The sequence below is a fragment of the Onychostoma macrolepis genome, chromosome 17 (genome assembly GCF_012432095.1).
Source record: "Onychostoma macrolepis isolate SWU-2019 chromosome 17, ASM1243209v1, whole genome shotgun sequence".
Lineage (NCBI taxonomy): Eukaryota > Metazoa > Chordata > Actinopteri > Cypriniformes > Cyprinidae > Onychostoma > Onychostoma macrolepis.
Window position 1 is genome coordinate 23,941,400 of NC_081171.1, and position 24,996 is coordinate 23,966,395.

General features: G+C 38.3%; 1 protein-coding gene across 2 annotated transcripts in view; it reads left to right on the plus strand.

Moving 5' to 3' along the window:
* Positions 1 to 593: 593 nt before the first annotated feature.
* Positions 594 to 24,996, plus strand: part of jmjd1ca (jumonji domain containing 1Ca) — a 61,132-nt gene continuing 36,729 nt past the window's right edge. The window contains exons 1-2 of one of the 2 annotated variants that reach the window (XM_058748486.1): positions 594 to 964; positions 11,194 to 11,361. In XM_058748486.1, coding sequence (XP_058604469.1) covers positions 836 to 964; positions 11,194 to 11,361 — 297 coding nt within the window. In that variant the 5' untranslated portion in view covers positions 594 to 835. The remainder of the gene's footprint in view (positions 965 to 11,193; positions 11,362 to 24,996) is intronic. The other variant, XM_058748487.1, reaches the window with a different exon arrangement.

A 24,996-nucleotide genomic window follows, 5' to 3' on the forward strand; every position in this document is an offset into this window, starting at 1 on the left:
CAGGTAATTAAAAAATAATTCAGGTCCAAGCAAAACAGTTTGGAACACCGTGGCAAATAAACAAACAAACAAACAAACAAACAAACAAACAAACAAACAAACAAACAAACAAACAAACAAACAAACAAACAGGTATTCTAAATATTAAAAGTAATTCAGCTGTAGTTGTATTAAGAATGCCTGCATTCTCAAAGAAAAACAGTTCTAAATTGTGGCAAGCGAGCAAACAAACAAATAAATAGCACACGTTCTTGTTTATACTTTTACGTTGTGTTTAACTTAATGGTATAAGGTCGATCAAATAATTCAGGTGTAGTTACACTGTATTACGCGATAAAGTTTCAGTTTCATATGAAACCAATCAATAATTTATAAGCTGTAATTTTAAAATGTGTTTGTGAAGTTCTAGTTCAGAATGTAAACGCAGATGTGGGACTAGTTTTCTGTAGTCTGTGGCGGTGCATTGAGAAAGCCTCTAAAAGAGGAGTGCGCTGGAGTCTGGCGGACGGATAAATCTGCCCGCTGCGGTCTGATAGTCCTGTGTGCTTTAACTGGGGCGGATGAATACCGCGTGTGTGTGAGTGAGTGAGTGAGAGAGAGAGAGAGAGAGAGCCATAATGACTATTACTACTCCCGGTGTAAATCAGTTTCTCGGCGCACAGAGACATCAGGGTTCGCCAGAGGACTTATGCAGGGAATTTTAACCCCCCTGTACTCAAAATCACAAGAATCTACTTTTAATCACTATATTTTAATTATGTGTCAACACCGCAGCCCGCAGTAGGAGGAAGTTTGCTTGTTGTCCGTGGACATTTCTCGCACTTTTTGCGGGACTATGGCGGTGGAGCTGGTGGGGAAGCGCTGCCTGTGCGTGAGCGGCGGAGAGCGGCTGGAGCTCGCGGGAATCTCGCGCTGGAGCTGGAGAGCCGGAGTCATCCGCGCCTGCGACTCGCCTGCGCTAACGGTAAAACTTACCTCACGACCCTTATTTACGATAACTTACGCTTGTTTTTGAGCCTTTTCCAGTGGATATAACTTCTACAAATTCCTTTTCGCTTGTTTGTCAGAAAAAAGTTTGACGGAGCCACTGATATGACAGCGAAAGTTGATTGTTTTGAAAGCTGGTAACGTTAGGTTTGTTTCTGTCAGTTTTTAGTCAACAGACATTCAGGCGGCTTTTACTATGAGTCGAAGGCTGGGCGTGTTACTATGATGGAGAGAGAAAAAAGCAACTGTTTGTGTGTGTGCGGTCATAGCTCAGCGGGACTTCACTCAGACTAATCAGCTGTTGTGAGACAGTTTACTGCACTGCCGCTGTAGCGCCTAACGACTCCATCACTCCACCACAGCTTCATCACGCGGTGTCTTATTTTATATTCACATCCCTTTTAGCTTTGTATATTGATATTTACAGATCTTGAGTAAGAACGGATACACTTTGTACTACAGCATTAATGTGTTTACATATGCGAGTACTGCAAAATAACTAATGAATAACTAGTATGTACTTATCTGAGAATAAGTACATATGTAATTGCACATTAACTATTAGTAATACAACACTGAACTGACTTGAACTAAGTAATGGCACTAGAGCTGTCTTACTGCAAAATCTGAATTGTCTCGGTAGTTGAGTTTCAGTAATCGATTCTGCTGTTTTCCTGTTTATCAGATTTATGTCCTTTTAAGGGTACTGCTCCAGGGACAAGCTGTTGTACCCCAAAAGGTGCAATTCTGGCCCCTTATTTTTCTGTGTGTGAAGCTGCTGAGACGTAATCTGTATTGTATAAACTGCTATAGAAATGCAGGTGACTTGACTTGACTAATATGCAATATAACATCATGTAATATGTGTTACTAGCATTTGTTAGCTTTTCCGATGGGTATCCACATTCAGGATTCCCATGGTCATGGAAAATCAAGAAAACAGGATTTTGAAATAGCATTTTCTTGGAAAAGTAGTATAATTAAGGCTACACTTTATTTTAAGGTGTCATTGTTACAGTGTAACTATACATTTAAGTACTGAGTAATATGAATTAACAATATCAATTTATAAGGTTCAGGTTAGGTTTATGGTTAGTTGCATGTAATTATGCATAACTTACTGTTATTTCTATAGTAAGTACATGTAACATGTCGTCTAGCAAGGACAATGTAAAATAGTGTTACCTATCGACCCACTTTATTTGAAGTGTCTTTAACTGTACTAACATTTATTAATAATTTGATGTTAGCCTAATGCCCTTATTGTGTACATGCATTGTATTTATATTTAAAAATATCTGCATGCAATTGCACATGCAATTAATTTCTGTAGTTAGGATATGCACCCATATGTATGAATCCATATATATGTATATATATATATATATATATATATATGCATAAAGTGGCTTGAAAAGTTAAGAGTTAATATACATTTTTCAAAGATTTTTAGCTCTAAAATATTTTGCTACAAATTGCTTATTGAACTCTATAAAATGCTTTTAAAAATCCATGAAGCCATCACGAACGACTGGAAAAGCCATGGATATTCATTAGCAAAAAGCTGTGGGAACCCTGCGTGTTACTAAATGCACTAAATGCATGTTGACTTCAGTAAAGCCATTACAGTTCATTCATTTGAATCTTTGCCGGCACCCTGTGCACCGCAGTAGAGATATTTGCATTTTTACAACTGTGAAGTTAATTATGAGGGTCAAAGGCACACTTTCCTCCTACATAGTGCTCAGCGAAAGAGCAGATCACCCTCTGAGGATCGCACTGCGTAACTGATTGAGCAAGTTGTGGCAACTTGTTTCATTGACATTTAAAGTGTAAATAAAATGTACAGTATGTATTCCACTAGGGTGCAAAAAATAGAGAATTTTGTGTTTTTCTATGTAGAAACTTTGCTCTGTTATCTGGCAAGTGCCCTGTGTTTTATTCATTCTCTCTGACAGTTTGTGTGCATTGATAGTTTAGTCGTGCTGTCATGCTTCTAGCTGTGTACGTGTGTAAAAGAGAGGGAAAGAAAGCATGCATAGTTGTTACTGGCGTTGTTGCTCAGATCATATTCGGTTTGATTGTTTGGCAAAGGCTTGAATTCATGTGCGTGCATATCTGTCATTCATTTTCCCAGTACAGGTGCAGGATTGCTTGTATGTCTGTAGGGTGTGTGTGTTTGTCTAACAAGCTCTTTGTGGTTGGAAACTCTCACCAACAGGATTTTCTCACTGTATGAGAAACTGTAATCTTATTATATAGTACTGTAGTCTATTTATTTGGATTGTGTCCTCAGTTTAGATCTGCTGTGAAAAATCTCTCTGGTGGTTGTAGTTATATCTTTAAAGCTGGGGAATATACAGCTAGGTTTGTTTATCAGAACAGCTGTTGGTTTTCTCTCCTGGTGTATTTATGTGTATTTCATGAGATTGTAAGTGCTTGTGCGTTAGTGTGTATTTGTCTTTGGGGACTCGTGTCTTTTACACCATTGGCTAGACGACGTCCCCGTGGCAACCGCGGCTTAGCTGTGTGACTGACAGCTTTCCCTGGGTTACAACCTCCTGCCGTGTTACACACACACACAGATATCTCCTAATGCTTCTCATCTCTTTCACAACCTGTTGTTTTACTGTGCTGAATTCTCAGGGGTTTGCCACAAACACTGGTTTGCTTGAATTTCCAAATATCTGCAGTGTGTCTGGACTTGACAGCTTGAGATATGCTCTATTTTTAGTTTTAAAACTACAGGAAAATGTCATGGAATGATACAAGAATGTTGTTTTCTTATCTTTGGGTGATATAGTATGTACTATAAAACAGATGGATGCAGTCCTGGATGCTGATGGGTGAATATGGCAAACCAGCTTTTTCTTTTTCAAAACGCAAATTAAGATATTTTAATGAAACATGAGAGATTTCTGTATCCATTATAAGTCCTGGCAACCTAAACTTTGATGCTTCAGAAAGTTCAAAAAGATATCATGAAAGTAATCCATATGAACAGAGCGGTTTAATCCAAATCTTCTGAAGTGACACAATCACTTAATATGATTAACAGATTAAATTTAGCTCTTTTGTTCTCAGGTTTTATTGAATATTCATTTGTGTTTTAAAGAAAAGTCTTATCGTCTTGGAAGGAGGGGAAATTCTTGATGACGCAATTTAAAAATTTTGTGAAATGTACATAAATACCATTGCGTTCACACATGACACATATTATAATTATAAAACGTCTGACCCTCAGTGATCTGATCCTTAAAACGATTTTGCATGAACTGACGTCTATTTTTAGAAAAAAAAAGTGAGCAATTCCACCTCACACCTAAACATAACCATCAACTGGGTGTAAGCAGATCTTAGGAAATGAGATAATTCAAGTTCATACGTATTCGTTCGTATACATACGTTCATACGCCACCAATTCGCCAAAATGTAAAATAGTGTGAATTACCATGACATTGTTTTAGTGTAACCAAATGTATTTAGCTTCAATCAGTCATGTTAAATTATATTTTTCCCTATGAAATTAAGTAGAAAATGCAATTTAATGCAATTTTTAATCTTTAGTGCTTATATTGTAATGCTGCACCATAGCTTTAGCCATGACCATATTCACAGTGTAGCTTCTTGAACTCTTGTTAACAATCTATATTGGAGTCTAACCTACTAAAGAAGTTGCAAACACAGATTTGATGGAGGGTTTATTTGTGCAGACAGTGTTTCTGTTTGGATTGCACAAGTGTGCATGTTGCAGTGATATCATTCGTCTGATGCAGACATTTATTAATTTCAGCTGCGTGTGTGTTTTATCGACTCGCTCTGATAGCGCTCTAATTCTGTTCTGCACTGCATTAACTAAAGCCAGATGTCTCTGCTTGGCCTCGTCTCTGTCTTGTCTTTTTCTGTGGTTGTGTGTGTTTGTACTGTGCTCTATTTAAGCACTCCTCTTCCCCTCCCCATCCGTGCATGTGCTGGCACTGAGGGCCGTATTCCAGCTCTCCGCATGTGTGTTTGTCGGTCTACACTCACACACACACACACACACCCACATACGCACACACAGACACGGATATATGGTTCTGGAGTGTCAGAGACAAGGGTTAGATTTCATCAGCTCATGTGGAGAGAAGCAAAACATTTCTAAACGATCTCTCTCTCTCTAATACCTTGTTGAAGTTGTGAATTCTTGTTTATATGTTTATGTGACCCTCTCAGTCAGTCAGTCTGCAAAATGCATGTGTTGGTGTGCTTTATATACAGCTTTCTTTTCATTTGACCCTTGACCTTTGGCAGATGGTTTGAAGCTTTGCCAGGGAAGCAATGTGTGATTCTGCAGACCAGACAGATTTTGCATGAGTGTGTGTGTGTGTGTGTGCGCTGCAGCTTATCTCCTAAAATACGTAAGAAGTCCAGCTCAGGCTGTGTGATTGTAGATTTAAGCCCTACTGAGACACACACACACACACACGTCTGGTTTGCTATTCTTGCGGGGACTCTCCATAGGCGTAATGCTTTTTCTACTGTACAGACTGTATATTCTATTGCCCTACACCAACCCTACACCTAAACCTACCCCTTACAGGAAACTTGCTGCATTTTTAGATTTTCAAAAAACTTCATTCTGTGTGATTTATTAGCTTGTTTACCCGTGGGGACCCCACTGTGACACGAGTCTGTGTGTATTCAGGTTTAAGTCCCCACCTGAATAGAAAAACAGGTACACACACACAACAATACAGAGCTGTTTTAACTCCCACTCTGTCATTTCTCCTTCTGATGATGCATTACTTGCATTGATGTGTCTGTTTGTGTGTGTGTGTGTGTGTGTGTGAAAGAGAATCTCCTATTAGTCCTACAGAACTCTGTGAAATCCTCTCTGTCTTTTGATTTAACAGCCCTGGGGGGTTCGGTGGAGGGTGTGTGGTTGTTTCGGATGTTTGTATAATCGTGTGCATCTCTTTGACTCTCACACTATCTGTGTGAATGTTTGCGTGTCTTTATATGTGCGGAGGAGAGAGTGTGAAGGCGAGAGTGTGTGTGTTTGGCAGATAGAGGAGAGCGAGTTTGTTTAAACTGCGGAATATCATGCATGACAGAATCACAGTCACGGGACTGGAGAGCTGGCCAACAGCCGCACAAGGTGTCCAACTCTCACTCTCCCTGTGAAAGAATGAATGCCTGCCGCTGCTTTGCTAGTATAATAGGAAGAAGTTAAAGGACATGGTGTCCTCTCTTGTCTTTCTCTTGTCATGCACTCTAACTGTAGCTTATCGTATCGGTATGATGTTTGCTGGCATTAAATCACAGCAGTGTGTCTGGGTCACTCCTTCATGACACACACACTCACATGTACGATGCAGTCCTCCACCACACCTAACCGCACGCACTCTTGCACTCACATCCACCTTCATTGACAGAGTCTGTCTCTGTCAGCTTCAGATTGTAGTGCATTTCATTTTGCTACTTAATAACACTGCGTTATGACAAAAGCTGATAAACATAAAAAAATTTTGCAGCAAAGGAGCATTATTTTAAACCAAAAAACTCTAATGTTAAAAAGACTTCTATTTTAAATAAATGCTGTTTTTTAAACTTTATATTCATCATAGAATACTACACAAAAAGTATAACAGTCTCCACAAAAATATTAAGCTGCACAACGTTTTTCAACATTGATAATAAGAAATGTTTCTTGAGCAGCAAATCATCACATTAGAATGATTTCTGAAGGATCGTATGACTCTGTAGACTGGAGTAACGATGCTGAAAAATCATCTTTGCCATCACAGAAATAAATTAGATTTTAAAATATATTAAAATAGAAAATGGTTACTTTAAATTGTAATATTTCATGATATTACTGCATTTTTGATCAAATAAATGCAGCCTCGGTGAGCAGAAGAGTCTTCCTCCTTAAACATTAAAAATAAAACTTTGCTACTATATCTTATCACATTAAATTCAGAATCCAAACTCACAACTTGAGCAAAATGTAAGCATTGTACTAGAGACCATCATCGACAAAATCCATCCAAATTATTTGCTGATGTAATGCATTTTATTTAGAAAAACACAGGATTATAAAATCCATCAACTTGTGTTAATGGTTTGCTCTACATCACAGTGTTCATGTTGAACATTAGATATTAATTACATTTGATGCTAATTGCTTTTCAATTCATATAAATAATTGTATCATATAAAATAGAATCATATTAAAACAATAGCAAATTGTGTTTATCTGTGTTTAATTATTGTAGTTTACACAGAAAATTACTTTTAAATGTGTTCATTTTAATGACAGATAGGTGAATGTTGCAGTAATTAGCTAAGAAATGCTTGTCACACCTTGTTTCATGTAGCTCTGATGTGAGTCGACTTTATAAACATGTACACTCACATTTTCACGGTCTCTCTTTTTTTTCTCCCTTGTTCTCTGTCTGTCTTTCTTTTTCTCTCTCTCTCTCTCTCTCTCTCACCCGCCCACCTTTCCTCCCTCTTTCTCCGCTCAGTAAATTATTGATCAGTGAGGCGCCTCTGTGGATCACAGTTTGTGAATGTGTGTGTGTGTGTGTGTGTGTGTGTGTGTGTGTTTGCACTCAGCGCTAAAGACAGTATGTACAACAGACACGGACACGCTCACACAAAGTCACATGATAGTCTCATGCTACTATGTTGGCAGCATGCTTTTATTCCCCAGACTCTTTCTCTCTCTCTCTCTCATCTTTCACACACACAGTGTCGGTTTCATCAGGAACACAACCAGACCCTTCTTATTCACTCCTCGCTTGTGTTGCAGAAATGAACGGAACAGATTATTACAGTTAGCAGAATATATCTACATGTACTACATCTCATGAAAAAAAAAGTGTGTGTGGTTTGTCAGACAGGAAGGCAGTGTCAGGTCGTGTGTGTATAAATGCTGATGCTATAAGCACATTTCTGCCGGAGTGTTGGACCTGGTCCAGGCTGAAATCTGATGCTGGTGAATGTTTCCCTCCCACAAGCCTCAGGGAAGTGTTTACTGAGAGAGAGAGTGTGTGTAAATGTTTCTCTCCTGCAGTCTGTCAATAAGAGATACTGCAGGAGTGTGAGTATGCAATGCTTGAGTTGATTTGCAGGTGCGCCTGTGAGTTTGTGTGTGTGTGTGTGTGTGTGCGGCCATGTGACTGTATGTGTGAAACGCTTCTCAGACCTGTTACAGCTTGTTGACGCTTCATGGCCGAAGAGCTCGGCGCACACACATATCCGACACGTGTGTGTGTGTGTGTGTGTGTGTGAGAATAGCAGGAAAAAACCTCTTGTTAGCTCACTCACACTTGTAAATACCGTCTGAGACACACACACACACACAAAGACAGCACACATACATCATCGTAATTACACACACGCGGAAGAAAAAACAGCCGCTGTGAAAAATGACAACCTGACGTGATGTAGACTCACTTGACATTCGCAGGACAGATGAAGCTCTGTGTGAATGTATGTGTGTGTGGTTTCAAAAGGCAGTAGGACTGGTTCCTATGACTAATGATCTCCTCTAAATGAATAATTGCTGTTTTCCTTTCACGCTCCCCCCTTCTTACACACACTCTCGGTCAGGCACACACATCTCACAGATAATGGCTGGAGTGCACGTAAATCACCTCGGTGTCCGACACGCATCCTTACACCGGGAGAGAGAGAGAGTTTGAGTGTGTCTTTGTGTGAAAGAGACAGTGAGAAGATGAAGGGGAAAGGTGAGGTTGAAAGACAGGAGGAAGAATAGAAGGAGTTGAGGGAGATGGAGAGATAATCAGAGAGAGGTTGGTAGCATAGCAACTCAAAAATGTCTTTTTTCTCTCCTCTCTGTTTTCTCTCTCTCACGCTCAGAGGATCTTGACCAATGGCAAAATGTTTCCCTGCAATGCATTATATTTTAGGGCTTTTTTAATTTTTCTTTAGGTTGTTTGGCGTCATCTGTCTGACACACACACACACACACACACACAGACACGTGTCTGTATGCTTTATTAAGTGTGAAGTTTGTTATTCTAGAGCAAAGTAGAGGAACTGTGACTCTCTTTTGTCTGTCCTTAACCATTTCTGATCTTCATTCAAAAACACAAGATGATCCTATTATGACTGTTTCACAATGTGGGGAATGCTTGATTATGCCTATAAAGCTCAAAATGTTGAATTTAACATTCGAATGAACCTACAATGCACAAATGCTCTGTCGAACATTCAAGCATTCAAACTGAACTTCCAAATGTACCTAGAATGGACAAAAATGCTGGATATTCTAATTAGCATGTATGTATTTGGCAGACACTTTTACCCAAAGTAACTTACAGTGATTTCAGGCTATACAGATGTCCGACATTTAAAAGTTTGAGTCAAGTGTTCAGACGCACTTATACTGGCAAAATTTTAGCCAAACAGGCCTATGATTATTTAAATGTTAAAATAAATGTGCTTATAATGCCAAAAATTGCCTGATCGAACAATTCAGAAATGCAGATGCAATAAAAAAAACAAAACAAAGAACAGAGTGGGACATTTGAATGGACTTTTAAATGCATGTATGATGCATTTTTATGTTCTATTTTATTCTCAAATTTAATTCTCAAATTATGGATCAAACATTTGAGTCTTCTCAAATACACGTACAGGGTCCAAAATATGCTTAATTTACATTCAAACTTTTAAATGCAGTTATAATGTCTACAAAATGCTTGATCAAACATTCAAACATTTAAATCAAACTTCCGAATGCACCCAGAATGCCCTAAAATTCAAATTAGGATGTGTTTGGCAGACACTTTTTCCCAAAGCAACTTTCAGGCTATACATTTTCTCAGCAGTGCATTACTTGGAAATAGAAACTGTGACCTTGGATTTCCTTTACCATTTGAGCAACCGGGTCACAAATGCCCCATAAATTTCCGAAATACTAAATCAAACATTTAAGGTTTTTAAATGAATGTTGAAACACGCTTATGCTAGGCAAAAAATACAGTGGCAAACATTCGAATAAGACTTTTAAATGCACTCACGATGCCCAAAAATGCGCTCCATATTTACATTCACATGTTTAAATCAAACTTTTAAATGTAGTTAGTTATAATATTTGGAAATGCTTGGAAACTATAGTTATAAGATAACGATAGTAGCGTCCACACCAGTGAACAATATCATCTGTTTATTCTTAGCACACACGCATCTCTCGCTTTAAATTCTTGAGCTCATTACAGCAGGATGGATTGTGATTGGCTGTCAATGTTTGTATCGTTCATCAGCTGGAAAAATCGTTCTGGAAGTGATTGCAACGATATTGTTTCTCTGTGCCTTTATCGTTTTAGCTGTGGTGTGGACTCTGCTATTCTTTAATATTGAGAACGATTTTTAGAACTTTATCTTTATAGTTATCGTTCTCTGTGTGAACGGGGCTTAAGGCTTTATTACCAGCCCTGCCAGATTCATCTCGTTCTCCTGCTGCATGGACCAGAAGTCCTCCACCTCTTTATTCAACCTTACCTGCTGATGTTTTCTCAGTTACCATGAATTCTGAATCACTGCGAGTGAGCTAGATCTCAGTGCTGTATTCATAGTGAGTTTCTGTTGGGTGACTTTGTGATTCAGATCTGTCACAGATTGAGCCATGTTGTCATGCTGCAGTAGAGCTGGATGGTTCATTGCAGCCAATGAGGGAGTTTTAATATCGTCTGACTCAGTCATCAGTCAGACGCAGCGCTTATGATGCTGTGATGACACTCTGGGTGACAAATACGAGTGACATCATTGAGTTCAGACTTACACATGAAAATATGTATCTTGATGTGGACAGGACTGTGTGATCTGTTGTGTGTGTGTGTGTGTGTGTGTGTGTGTGTGTGTGTGTGGTCTAAGAATGTCCTTTCATCATGTAGACATTCGCAACACATATGTTTGCGTTTAATCTATCTCATTTCCGTTTCATGTTGTTTGTGAACTTCTAAGCAGACATTTTTGTGCAAGTGGTTAAGTATGCTCTTGGTGTGTTGACATTTGTTTCTAATTTATTAGATTTATCACCTTCGAATCATCTATTAATTAGCTGCATCAATCAAGTTAATTGTGAACACATATGCTGTGTGTATGCGTGTGCACATACACCTGTGTCTGTATATACATCCGCAACCTACTAACCTTCTCTCTCTCTCTCTCTCTATCTCCATGTGTTAGGTGTGTGTGCACTGGGACGGCGAGCAGAGTGCAGAGAGGAAGTGGAGGAGACTCAGAGAGGAATGTGAGGTGGTTTTGTTGGAGCAGGAACTCGTCTGGGCCACCAAAAGAAACGGCACAAACGGCAGCAGCAGCAGCCAGGAGAAGAGGAGACCGCAACCTGCCCTGGTGAGTCCACAAAAGCCCTGAAAGTGCTGCTGCTCAAACTGTTCGCAGTCCATCTGATGCACGTTACACACAAAAATGGCAAGAACTTGAAAGTGATTGGCTGGCTTCATGCATTCAGATTTTATCAGTATTTTTATCAAAGAGTTCATGACATGAGAAATCAAATTTGCCTTGATCTTTTGGCATATAAGAGGTCTTTGTACCAATGAAACTTACAGTATGTTTCAAAGCTTAAAACGTTGTCCTTTTTATAAACAAAGCATTTGGTTACACTTTATATTAGGTGGCCTTAACTACTATGTACTTACAAAAAAAAAAAAGTACAATGTACTTATTGTGTTCCTATTGTATTGCAAAACACTTCTGCTGCTACTGAGGTGGGATACGGGTAAAGTTAGGGACAGGTTTGGTGGTCTGGGTAGGTTTAAGGGTGTAATTCTACAGTGTAATTTTAAATGTAATTACAGAAATTAATTACAAATGTAATTACATATAGGTGTTTTTAAAAATATAAGTACAATGTAAAAACATGTATGTACACAATAAGTGCATTGTACCAGATGATTAATTTAATTATAAGTACACAGTAGTTAAGGCCACCTAATATAAAGTGGGACCAAACATTTATTTAATCAAGCTACAAAAAGGCTCGTTTGGACCTAAGTTGACATATGACATCATGGGGGCACAAACGCTGCCTCCAGAGCAAAACATCTAGGAATAGTCATTTTCTCACCATAGGCCCTGCCCACTGGTGTTCAGCTGCTGACACTTGTTTAATTGTTGTGGATACAGTATACAGATGCGTGTTTGCTTTCAGACACAGTCAACACGCTTGAGTCTGTCGTCAGTAGGACAGTGTAAGAAACAAGTGGATAGTTTAATGGCATCCCGTATCATGTCAGAGGATTGTTCGGAGCATTTTGTTTTGTAAATGAGGCATAGTGTCATGGAGAGTTCACAAAGAAACATTTGTTGAAAGATGAGGCGGTACTAGATCTGACTGCAGCTGCATCACAAACTGTAAGTAATTGATTTCATAATGCATAATGCTTTTGAGTCTGAATGAATCATTCAAGCAACTGGCTCATATGTTAATTTCTTGTGAAAATTCATTGTTTTAATTATAATTATGTTGCTGTTTTATTGGCAGTGAAAAATGGTGCAAGAAGCACTTCTTTTAAAACACTGATTTAGCAGCCCTTAAACTTCATGCTCAAACGCGAGCTGTGGTTTGTAGCGATTGTAATGTCAGTCTGACTTCCGCTTGAAGCTGCAATGTGAGACACACTTTATGCTGATAGTCAGATACATGAGACTGCCTGTGTCTGAACTTCACTCAACAACACATGCATTTATGAAGTCACTCAGCGCAGAATGAATGAAACTGATGGGCTTTTGTTTTCATATCTGGACTGTTTCCACCAAAGGAGACTGACTGGCTGATGTGTCCTGTTTTATACGTCCTAACTGCTGTCAGACTGAGTCATTAGTTGCCTCTGTGTCATAAACATAAAAAAAACATTTTCCACTTTTTCCAGACGGCAGATCAAAGGCTTTAATGCAGTCATTTGTGCCACTACAGGCTCAGACTCTACAATCCTGCATTATGTAACCTCATCTATGACGTCTATGACAGCATGTCACCGTGGCTAACCTCGTGTAATTATGGGCTACCGTGCGTAACCTGGAGTAACCATGGGTTACGGCCATTTACATGGGTAAATGGGGTAACTGTGGCAACAGAGCTTTGTTTGGCCAACGGGCTTCAGAGATAAGAGTGAACAAGAGTGTGTGTGTGTGTGTGGACTTCCTCCATTCAGAGCACTGTGTTTATAGCGGTGTTTGATAAAACCGTGCAAGTGTGTGTGTGCTGGGCAGAGTGTTATTGTGTGTCAGGGTGGTCAGTATAAAAGGTATTTCTGTAGCAACATCTGAGAGCGAGAGAGAAAGAGCGATTTTACACAGCTTCTACTGATTCCTCTGTTCTCATTTATCTGACTCTGCCAACACACGGACACACATTCACCCCTTTCTTTCCCTTTTCATGCACACTGTCTTTTCTCCTTTTTACTCCTCTCGCTTTTTCTTCCTCTTTCAGTTCTTTCTCAGTAACGCACACATCTTGGTCTCCTCACAAACACACTTATAAGATGCTATAGGTTTTCTTGTGATTATCAATGCGGGAAACCGTTGCGATACATTTAATTTCAAGATTCTTTGATAGAGTTCAAAAGAACCACATTTCAAATAGACATCTTGTAATGTTATAAATGTCTTTACTGTAACTTTAGATTCATTTAATACTTCCTTGCTGAATTCAAGCCTGTTCACAGAAAGCAAGATAACTGTAATAACTACAGTTTTAATAATTATTTCTAATTCTGTGAGAATAGGAAGTCCACACCACAACTATAACAATAACGACACAGAGGAACAAGATTGTTAGAATCACTTTCAGAACAATTTTTTCCAGCTGATGAATGAAACACCTGACAGCCAATCAGAACCTTATGACTTTAAAGATCTTGAGTATTTAAAGCGACAGATGACATAATTGGAGTTTGTGTTAATTATGATAGAGAACATTAGTGTGGATGCTAACATAATTATCATTATAGTTATCATTCTTGGTGTGTACGGACCTTAGAAGTATTAATTTAGTAATTATTAAAGTATTATTTATTTAAAACTAATTTTACTGAACCCAAACTTTTCAATAGTAGCTTGATTCTGTTTGGCTAATGAACATTCTAAGGTGTGCAATTATTCTTCAGGAAACACACGGCTAAAGTAGTTCCAGGCAGGTCTTGATCACATTATAGTTCCATATCACTTCGCCAAATGATTTAAGTTATTTCAAAGGTCCTTACAGCCTACAATAGCAAATGAACACAAGCCAATACATATGACAAATAATAGGATAAAATATTTCCCTGTTTTTCCCATAAAATGATATTTTATTATTGACAGAAAGCACACTCACGCACACATGGAAACATACAAGCACACAGAAACTTGTAAGTGATATCCCGCGACTTTATCAACAAAATAGTTTAGCAGCTAAAAGCTTCATGACGTTTCTCAGTAGCAAGGTGGTAACGTCACTGTTCTTGAAGCAGTTAAACTCACAGACACGCAGTCTCTCTCTCTCTCTCTCGTCATTAATAATTTATAGTCTATATCCTAACTGAGCTGTAATATTATATATGTAATATTATTATATTAACCATGTAACATAGTTTTTGAGCAATCAAGTAAATTAAATCATTTACAAATAAAAGAAACTTGTAATTTGATTATTTTCTATTGTATTTGGAACTTATGATAAATGCAAACCAAAAGATAAGATTATTTTTGAAGAATTCATAATTAATTTAAATCAATCGGTCTGGCATCAGTGCAAAAACAGCTTTTGATTTTATTAAATATAATGTGATGAACCGTTATTGAAGCTGCTTTAAAAGCGATATGGACAGTGGAGACTGTCTGACTGAAATTGGCAGCATTGCTCAGCAACATGATCAATATTGTTGAATTATGAATTGTTCCAAAATAATGGTAAATAATCACAAATCGATCCAACTTAATTTTTGTCATAGCAGATGTTTACACCACTATACACTAGATTGATATCAGTGTTTTTAAAAATTGTGTTGTGGATATGGCATAGCATAATCTTTGTCTTTATACCATCATATGAAACCCTAATACCTAATACTCTATATTTTCATTGTATGTCAACAATAATCTCATTTGTTCTCTGTTCTTTTGGTAGAAACTTAAATTAAATATAACTGAGAAAGAACCTCCGAGCAATACATTTTCATGTGGGTTGAAACAGCCACAGACTCACTTTGGTTTCCTTTTTTACTTTCTCTCTCTCTCTCTCTCTCTCTCACACACACACACACACACACACACACACAGATCTGCTTGTGACTTTCTCTGCTGTAGAATATCACTGAGTCAGCAGCCGTTCTCTATCACAGTGACCTACACACATGTGCACACATACACACACCATCTCTTTCTCCCTTTATCTCTCTCTTTCTGGTATAATCTCCCTGGCCCTCTTTTCTCTATCACTATCCGACCTTCTTTGTCAAAAATTAACACAGCATGTATGTCAGTGTACTTGTCAGAGAGAGAAAGAGAGATTAGAAGAGATGGGGAGAGACAGACGCTCACTCACGGGATGAAAGCCAGTCAATCTGTGTGTTACTGACAGACAGACCATTAACACAGCACTTGTGCGTGTGCGTGTGTGTGTGGGTGTGCTCGCGTGCACGTGTGCGTGCGTCTGTGTCTGTGTGTGTGTGTGTGTGTGTGTGTGTGTGGGTGAGAATGTACTTTCATGTATGTGTATTTGGGTGCATGTGCGGAAATTTGTGCATATTTGTCAGTGCTCAGAGACGTTTTGACCTTTACAGGCTTTTTTATTGACACTATGAAAACAGAAAGACCTGCGTATTTTACGAATGTGAAATGAGGGGATTCTGGGAAATGAGAGGTGAGAGAGAGTGTAAAGTAAATTTTGTACTCAAAAATATTATAAGTTGAATTTAACCTTTATTTGAGAGGCTTTGAAGAAGCCACATTTTATCCATTAAAATGTTAGTTAAGATTTCTTCTGCCACAAAGTTGTAATTTAGTTTTACTTGTCCTTTAGTTTACTTGACTTTTTCGTTTTACTGTTAAACAGCTGATGCTAGTGCACCTTTAAAACTTTTATATGAAAATGACTCCTGTTATGATAAAGGATAACCTTTACTAAACAAACGTGGCATTGTTCTTCAGGCTGCACTTTATTTTTACTATTGCGGTATCATAAACTACCTCACAATGCAATACATTATGATGGTTTCAGTTGCATTTTATTTAGATGAAATACATAGGAAATACTGTGCATCAACATATAAATAAATAAAAAATATAGCACAGCTGTTTTCAACATTGATAAGAAATATTTATTGAGTAATGATTCTGAAAATTAAGCTTTAACATCATAAGAATAAATGATAAATATATTAAAATAGACATTTTTAAATTCTAATATTTTGCAGTATTCATGCATCTGCATACATAGCTGTGATTTCACATACTGGACATTCAGCATCTGATTTACTATTTCCTGATTTGCTATATGATGTACGTGAAAGCGTGCTCATTTCACAAAGAGAGCCTGACATCAGTTGTGCTTTATTTCCGAAGGGACATTGCACAGCAGTGCCATCATTTCAACAGAGAGAGAGGCAGACACGCTTTCTTTGCATTTGTCTTTTCATTTTTTTCCTTCTCTACCTTCCCAGAGACCAGCAGAGCACAGAACAGAGAGAGCCGTCTCTCGCTACACTTCATCAGTCTGAATGTAGTTCAAACAGAGAGTTAGTGGTGTGTGTGTTTGTACGCAGCTGTAGAGTTGTTTCGAGTTACCTTGGACTCTGCTCTCAAAGTCATATTTATGTACCAGCTGCAGAGCTTACATTACTCCATGACCCCACAGAATAACAGGTCGACCGCACGCCTGTGTGCACGGCTCTGTGGGTCCTAGGAAATTTATTTCCTCTGGGGGTTTGGGGTCTCTCTCTCATCAGTCTTGGTTTCCCTCTATATGAATGTTTCCGACTTAATTACACGCACACAATTCATAACACACAGTTGTTCACAAAATGATCTGTATTTAGAGCCTTTTCATCTTTTCCCAAATTCTGTGGTTGTCATTTGAATTTTTCTGGGTTTAGATTTATTGGTATAATTAAGCATGTCTAATCAATTGAATTCATAAAACTTTAATTTGAACAATAATGGGGCCCTATGAAGTGTTTTTTTTTTCTTAAATTCCATTTTATTTTTTTCACAAATTCTTTAATTTTCATATAGTTTGTGTTTTAAGATACAACACACATTTATCATCAGAAACCATGGTTATAAAATTAATTCATGAAACTTGTTTAAATTAAAACTGTATTTATTTATTGTATTTTTTTTTTTTTTATTTGCTGCACAATAGAGATTTACCCCAGTAAGCAAGATTTTTTTTCTTTTTGCAGTTTAGTAATAACATACACTAGTCCATGTCACAATTTGAATTTTATTAATTGCAGTCTTACTTTTGATTTATTTATCCAAATATTGCCTCACATTGCACATTTCAATAGGAATCCGTATTCCCAATGCAGTTCCCCATGCAGATTTCACTCATGTTCATGTTGGCCACACAAAGTCGCAATGCTGACCAACAGAAAGTTTTGAAAAATATTGATAGTATTGAAAAATTGGCCTATTTTTGCCTACATTTCCTAACGTGAGTGCACCTTTATACAGTAAATTCTGCATTAATGACTTGATTTCGCAATTCTGTCTGCAATTTCCACATTGCAGAAATCATAGGTATCTGAAAACATGTTGGTATCTGTTTCATCTCATGCTTGTTTGTCTATGCGTTTGTACTCATCTCACAATGTGTATGTGTGAGATTGAAGCCTCGGCAGGGCTCTATATTTAGTGTGTGTGTGTGTGAGACCCCGCCCCCTCGCCTGTTCTTGGCACCGTGCCTGTAACGGTCTAACCACATGTCGACATCTACCACCAGACGCTCTCGCTCTCACTCTCTCTCTTCTCTCTTCTCTCACTCACTAATTCTCAGTCTCGCACACACACACACACATTCACCCGCCACAGTGTTTACATACGTGTCGGATCTCTGCTGTGTGTTAGACACACACACACTTGCTCTGTCTGTCTCTCTCTCTGATGATTCTGCTGTCAGTAATGGCAGGCGGTTAAATGGATCCAGGTTAAGAGATTATAAGCCTGGGTGTGTGATGAGCTCCAGTCAGCGCCAATGATGTCATCATTTAGGAAGAGACAGGACCACACACACGCGCGCACACACACACACACACTGTTTGTTTGCGTTGTGATTGCTTAGACTCAGGGTGTGTGTGCAGGAGAAACAGACACAGACACACACACACACACACACTGATGTTTGTTTGTGTTGTGATTGCTTAGACTCAGGGTGTGTGTGCAGGAGAAACAGACACAGACACAGACATGCGCACACACACACACACACACACACACACAGACACACACACACACACACACACACACTGATGTTTGTTTGTGTTGTGATTGCTTAGACTCAGGGTGTGTGTGCAGGAGAAACAGACACAGACACACACACACACACACACACACACACACACAGACACACACACACACACACACACACACTGATGTTTGTTTGTGTTGTGATTGCTTAGACTCAGGGTGTGTGTGCAGGAGAAACAGACACAGACACAGACATGCGCACACACACACACACAGTGGTGCACACTTGCTCATTTTTCCCAAATGTCGTTTTAATGAATCACAACGGATTCAGGAAAGCCACAGACGACACATTAATCTCAAGTTCCTCACAAACGGAATTCACTTTATTTCCAGGAATGAATCTGATGAAATTTGGATAATTCGGTGGATAAAGGCTGATGTTTCTACGTTCGCCCTTCATGGACGTCCTGTTCTGTCCTGCATCGGTTTGTGTGTGTGTCACTGTTTATACAAATGTCTGGTCAGATCTTGTCTCTGTCAGTGAACTGCCTAGCCAGACTGTGTTTCTTTTGAACATTAGATTTGTATGTTCATATGTTCAAATCTGCATTTTTGGGCATCGTATGTTTGCTTGAATGCTGGATTTGTACTTGCTTATGTTTGATTCAGCATTTTGAGGAACCATAGGCTCATTTAAATGTTGGATTCAGACGTTCATATGCTCAAATCAGTGTTTTTTGGATGTTCATTGGATTTGCACTTTCTTATGTTTGGTTTTGCATTTTGGGGAATCATAGGTCATTTGAATATTGAATTTGTAATTTCATATGTTTGAGTCAGGATTTTGAGGTATTATAATGCATTTGAATCTGCAGTTTGAATATTATAGATGCAACTGAATCTTCATTTAATATTTTTGAACTTTCTGTTCAGCATTTTTGGGACTAGATAGTTTTAAATGTTTGATTATGACATTCTTTTGTTCAGATGAGCATTTTTGAGAATATGTTTCATTCATATGTTGGATTTGAATCTTAATTTGTTTGATTCAGCATTTTTGGTTGTTATTTGTTCGTTTGAAGGTTCATACTGTGTGTTTGATTCACCAGTTCGGGGCATCAGAGTGCATTTTAAAGGTGGGGTAAGTGATTTCTGGTAGCCAATGCTGACATTTGAAATCACTAAAACAAACACACCCCTATCCCAAAAGGGTCTCACCCCTATTTTGATAGCTTCGCCCCACACATATGTATGCAACCCAGGCAACGATTAGTTCTGTGAAACAAAGCAAAAAGCACACGGTGTAAGCCTTCTTTTGTTCCACAGATGTTTTCCTCTTTTGTTTTTTATTTGCCATCTCTATCTTTCTGTCGTCGCTCGGCTAATGTCCGTCATGCGCACTGATGAATGCTCTCTCCTCGCATCATGAGTAGACACGCCCCTTACTGCTGATTGGCTACAAGTTTGTTTAGGTATTGGCCCGACTCAGTTTTCTAAAGCGTTTTTGAAGAAATGCATACCTCACCTTTAATCTTTAATGCGAATATTTGAATGCTTTGGTCAGAATTTTTGGGCACAGTAGATGCATCTGAACATTTGATTCCAATATCCTTATGTTTGAATGAACATTTTAGAGAATCATAGTTTCATTCATAAGTTAGATTTAAATGTTTGTATATTTAATGCAGCATTTTTAAGCATCAGGTTGGATTTGAACATTCATACTGTATGTATAATTAGGCACTTTATTCATTCTGCATGCAAAGTTAATTTTGAGTGTTTGATTCAGCAATTCTAAGTATATTTGGCATCATAAGTGCATTTGAATATTTTTATAATGGCCAAAAAATTGTCCATGTTGCTCACTCGTTTTCAGACACAGCCAGTTGTATCTGTCTGCCTATTAGCAAAACGAACCTCTAATGATTTTCATCTCGTACTGTAGCAAATTATTCATATTCAACACACACAAACACATGCAGATAGCTGCCAAATGACTAATCAGTTGTGTGACTCAGTCAGGAAGTGACTCCATTACTATGTGGGTGTGTGTATGTCTGTGTGTGTGTGTGTGTGTGTGTCTGTCTATGAAAGAGAGAGAGAGAGAGGGAGTTGATGCCTCTGAATTGCTAACTCATTTGATCATTAAATTGAAAGTGTCTTTCTCTGTCCCTCTTTCCTGCTTTGTCCCTGACACTAACGGAAAACAGAAAACAAGAACACACACACACAGAGCAAGACTGTATTTGTGGATGTCTGTCCAAGTTGCCATTAGCAACATCAGTTAAGCTAGTAATTTGAAGCTTTTGGAGGTAATAGGCAATGTGTTTGTTTGTGTGTGTGTGTGTGTGTGTGTGTGTGTGTGTAGCAGAAAAGTTTTACACAAAGTTCTGTTTATGACTGGCAAATTTGTTTTTATGTGTATATTGCCCCAGGTCTTGTGTGTGTGTGTGTGTTAGTTTTGCTTGTGTGTACAGCAGAGCAAAGGTCATGAATGATGTATGTTTGTATTTTCTATTTATGGCTGGCAGATTTGTTTTTTTATGTGTACATATTTACCACTGATCTGTGTGTGTGTGCAGAAGAAAGAGTCATTTTTGTGGAAGTGCATTCACTATTACTCACTCAGCTGGACATAAATTTACCCACCACACACACACACACACACACACACACACACAGACACAGACACAGACACACACACACACACACACACATACATTCTCTCTTACCCTGTTTCTCTGTAGCTCTCTCTTTCTCTCCCTCACACACACACACTGAGGCTCTGTCTGGCTGTTGGCTGTGTGTCAGCCACTTGGAGAGCCAAAACAAAGAGGGTTCTTACACACACACATGTACACACACACACACAAACAGAGCAAGAGAGCGAGAGAAGGAGAAAGGAAAGAGAACCGCTCCGTCCGTCTTTGTGCACTTTGGGAGATCTCTAAGGCCTACAAGCTTTGTTCACTTTCGGTTTTTCTATGTGTTAGCATTTGTCATGAAGCAAAGTGTGAGGATCAGCACTCATATCACACTACATTCCCAGGATGTCAGATTTTTGTTGCCCTGAACATTTTTGGGGGCTTTATTTTCTTTACACACTGCAGATTGAAACTTGTATGCTGTGACAATAAGCATCAATAAAAGTAATTCCCACAACATATACATCATTACCCCACTGTGCCATGAATTACGGTCAGAGAGATGCAGTTGTACATTTAACGGCTGAACTCAAAAGGCAGGTCAACTAGCGCTCAATCTGAGGTCATGTCGTGTGAAATATCAGATCACAGTTATTCTTATCATACTGCTGCAGTATCAACTTTAATTGTGCATTAAAGTGAGTGAGTTCAACAACCTACCAGAAGCTCAGTGAACCACACAAACACAAAAACTGATAGCTTCTTAACATAGCTGGTGCATTTTAATCAAATAATACCCAAAAGAAGCAATTTTTGCATACTAGTCCAATGTCTCTAAATTCAAGAGGTTCAATCACAGAAAAATATGAAGAAAACAAATAAGAAATGTCTGCCCTACATGTAGAAATATTAAAAAAGAAATATTAGGAGAAAGATATGTTAATGAGATAAGATTAAAACATCTATGTAAAATCTAATAAATTAAATATAAATATAAGGGAAAATAAGCTTTAGCAAATAAGCTTTCTCTCAAATTAAGCTTTCAAACTACTCTTGGAAAAATAAAGGTATAAAACATAAAAATAACATTTTTCCATTATGAAAGATTTCTCATGAAAGACAGCTTGAGTTTGGAGGGATTTCAACACTAAATCAGAGCAGTTTGAATGCAGTCAAGCAGTAAAAAGAAAGTATTAGCTGAATCTCTTCATCAGAAATTCAAAGCAGAGGCAGTTCTTCATCCAGAACAAGCTCTGCGACTGCAGTCTCGCCAAGAGGGGAAAAAACAGACACGAAAGGTCACGTTTACCCAAAGAGAGCAGAGAACAGAGCAGGACCACTCAAAAACACTCTCTGCCTTGCTGTGAAACATTTAGGAGCTCTTGAGCACTAGTTCTACTCCAGTGGACAATATTGCTCACAGATTGCTCTTTCATAGCTCAGTGATTCATTTAAACATCAAACTTCGTCACGGATCGTTCTCTTAAAATTCTTTTGGCGAAATAATATGAAGCTCTATAAAATTCAGGTGGCTAGCATAGATAATATGGTCTTGGGAGGATTTGATGATAAATACTGAAAGTTGAAATGTCTAGCTTGTGACCACAGTAGGAGACATTGTACTTCTGAAACTCTTGAAGAGACGAGTTTCCTGGGTCTTTTCTCAGAAGGCAAATCTGACTAGACTTCTCAGACGTCTATGTTTGTTCTCCTTTTAATTATGTTTTCATGGTGAAACAGTTGGCATATAAAAGTGATTTTCCTTCCTGTAGAACACTAGTTCAGTACAGTAGAATGAAAATACGCATGTTACTTACAGAAGGGACGAGCTGAAATTGATCCTGCTTGGGTTAAAGAGTAGCTACTGTGGCGAGACACGTGTCAGTATGTCATAGCCCAAGGGTCAGTGATTAACACTGCTGTTATTCCCCAGCGTCCCTCTCTCTCTCTCTGTCTGTCTCTCTGTCATTGGGTGTGGACTGATATGACATTTACCGTCTAACTGTTTCTGTTTTATCTCCGTTTATTCAATCAGCAGCGACTCCTGCTTGTGTTTGATTGTCCCTCTGTGTATTTGTGTTTGTGTGTATGCACACGCACTCTGACCTATTTTAATAAGTATTCCTAAATGTGGCTTTGTGCTGAGCAGACGTTTCTAATTACATACACACATCCATCTTGACACAAAATATAAACAGTCTCAAATGCGAATATAGACGCTCATGCATTCCCTCACACACACAAAAACACTCTCTGTCTCTCAAAGCATGTGTAGAGACAGACTCAAGCAGCTTTAAAGGCTTAATGAAGTCTTAATGTTCCACACACACACACACGAAAACCATGGCAACACTGTGCTCTGCCAAGAGTGAGGGTGTATGGCCGTGCTTCAGCAGGTGTGTGACCTAGATTGTGTTTGCGAGAGAGAGAGAGAGAGAGAGAGAAATGAAAGGACAGAGGGAGAGGGGAAAGTAGTTTTGTGTGTGTGTGTGTGTGTGAGATCACTGTAAAAGAGGCTTCCAGAGTTTGATCACGTGTGCGTTTGTGATCCAGATTTTGATCTTGTGTTGAATGTAATGTGTGTGGTTCATGTTTTGCCTACACCGCGGTGATCAAATGTCACCACAAGGGCAGGAAAAAAATGAAATCACCTACATTGTGGGAACCAGTCAACGGTTCTCGTGAGAAAAATTGCTTTTTAAAGCACATATGGATTTCTAATTTCTGCCAAAGTGTTACAAAAATAAAATAGTAACCTAATTCTCCAAAATTGTGACTCTCTTTCTGTTGTTCTGACGTATTATAGCTCAAAATATTGACTTTCTTCACGTAATTGTGACTGTATTTCTTGCAGCTGTAGCTTTATTTTTCTTAACTAAGACTTGGAGGGATAGTTCACCCAAAAATGAAAATTCTGTCATCATTCTGTCACCCTCATGTCATTCCAAACCTATATGGTTTTTCTTTCTTCTGTGGAACATAGAAAAAGATATTTTGAGAAATGTCTCAGCAAGTGTCCAAACAATGGAATTTAATGGTCACCAAAACGGTCTTGTGAGCAACATTAAATTAGTTGGGTATTACATACACTGCCATTAAAAAGTTTGGAATCGGTAAGATTTTTAATGTTTTTTTAAAGAAGTTTCTTCTGCTCATCAAGGCTGTATCTATTTGATCAAAAAAAAAAAAAAGTTTTCTTAATATATTTTAAAATATACTTTATTCCTGTGAAGCTGAATTTTCATGAGCCATTACTCCAGTCTTCAGTGTCACATGATCCTTAAGTAATCATTCTAATATGCTGATTTATAATCAATGTTGGAAACAGTTGTGCTGCTTAATATTTTTTGGGACCTGTGATACTTTTTTCAGGATACTTTGATAAATAAAAAATTAAAAAAGAACAGTGTTTATTCAAAATAGAAATTTTGTGTAATTATTTTCTTTCTTTTTTTTTTCTTTTATTCAGCAAGGATGTGTTAAATTGATAAAAAGTAAAGATTCTATTTTGAATAAATGCTGATTCCAACATTCATTTGTGTTGTTTGTTACATAGGGACTTGCTGAACAGACAGCTAGATGTTTATTTTAAAGTATTTCAAAGTATAAGCGCATTTTTACAGCTCCATGTTGTAAGTGTGACCCATCAAAAGTTCTGCACACGTTTGCAGTCTTCACACATGCATGTTAGGGGTACGTTTAGGGTTGGGGTAGAAAATATCAGTAGCTCACTATAAAATGACAGAAGTCAATGGAAACTTCTCAGCATGAGAGGAAATGGTGTGCGAGTTATTAAACAGACATGCATGGACTGAAGATGGATTGGATCTCATTTAAGTTTATGATTAGAGCAAGATTGGACTTCGTTTTATGGCTAGCCGCAGCCTTTGTGCTATCACACTCCAGACACTGGTTTATTCTTACATGG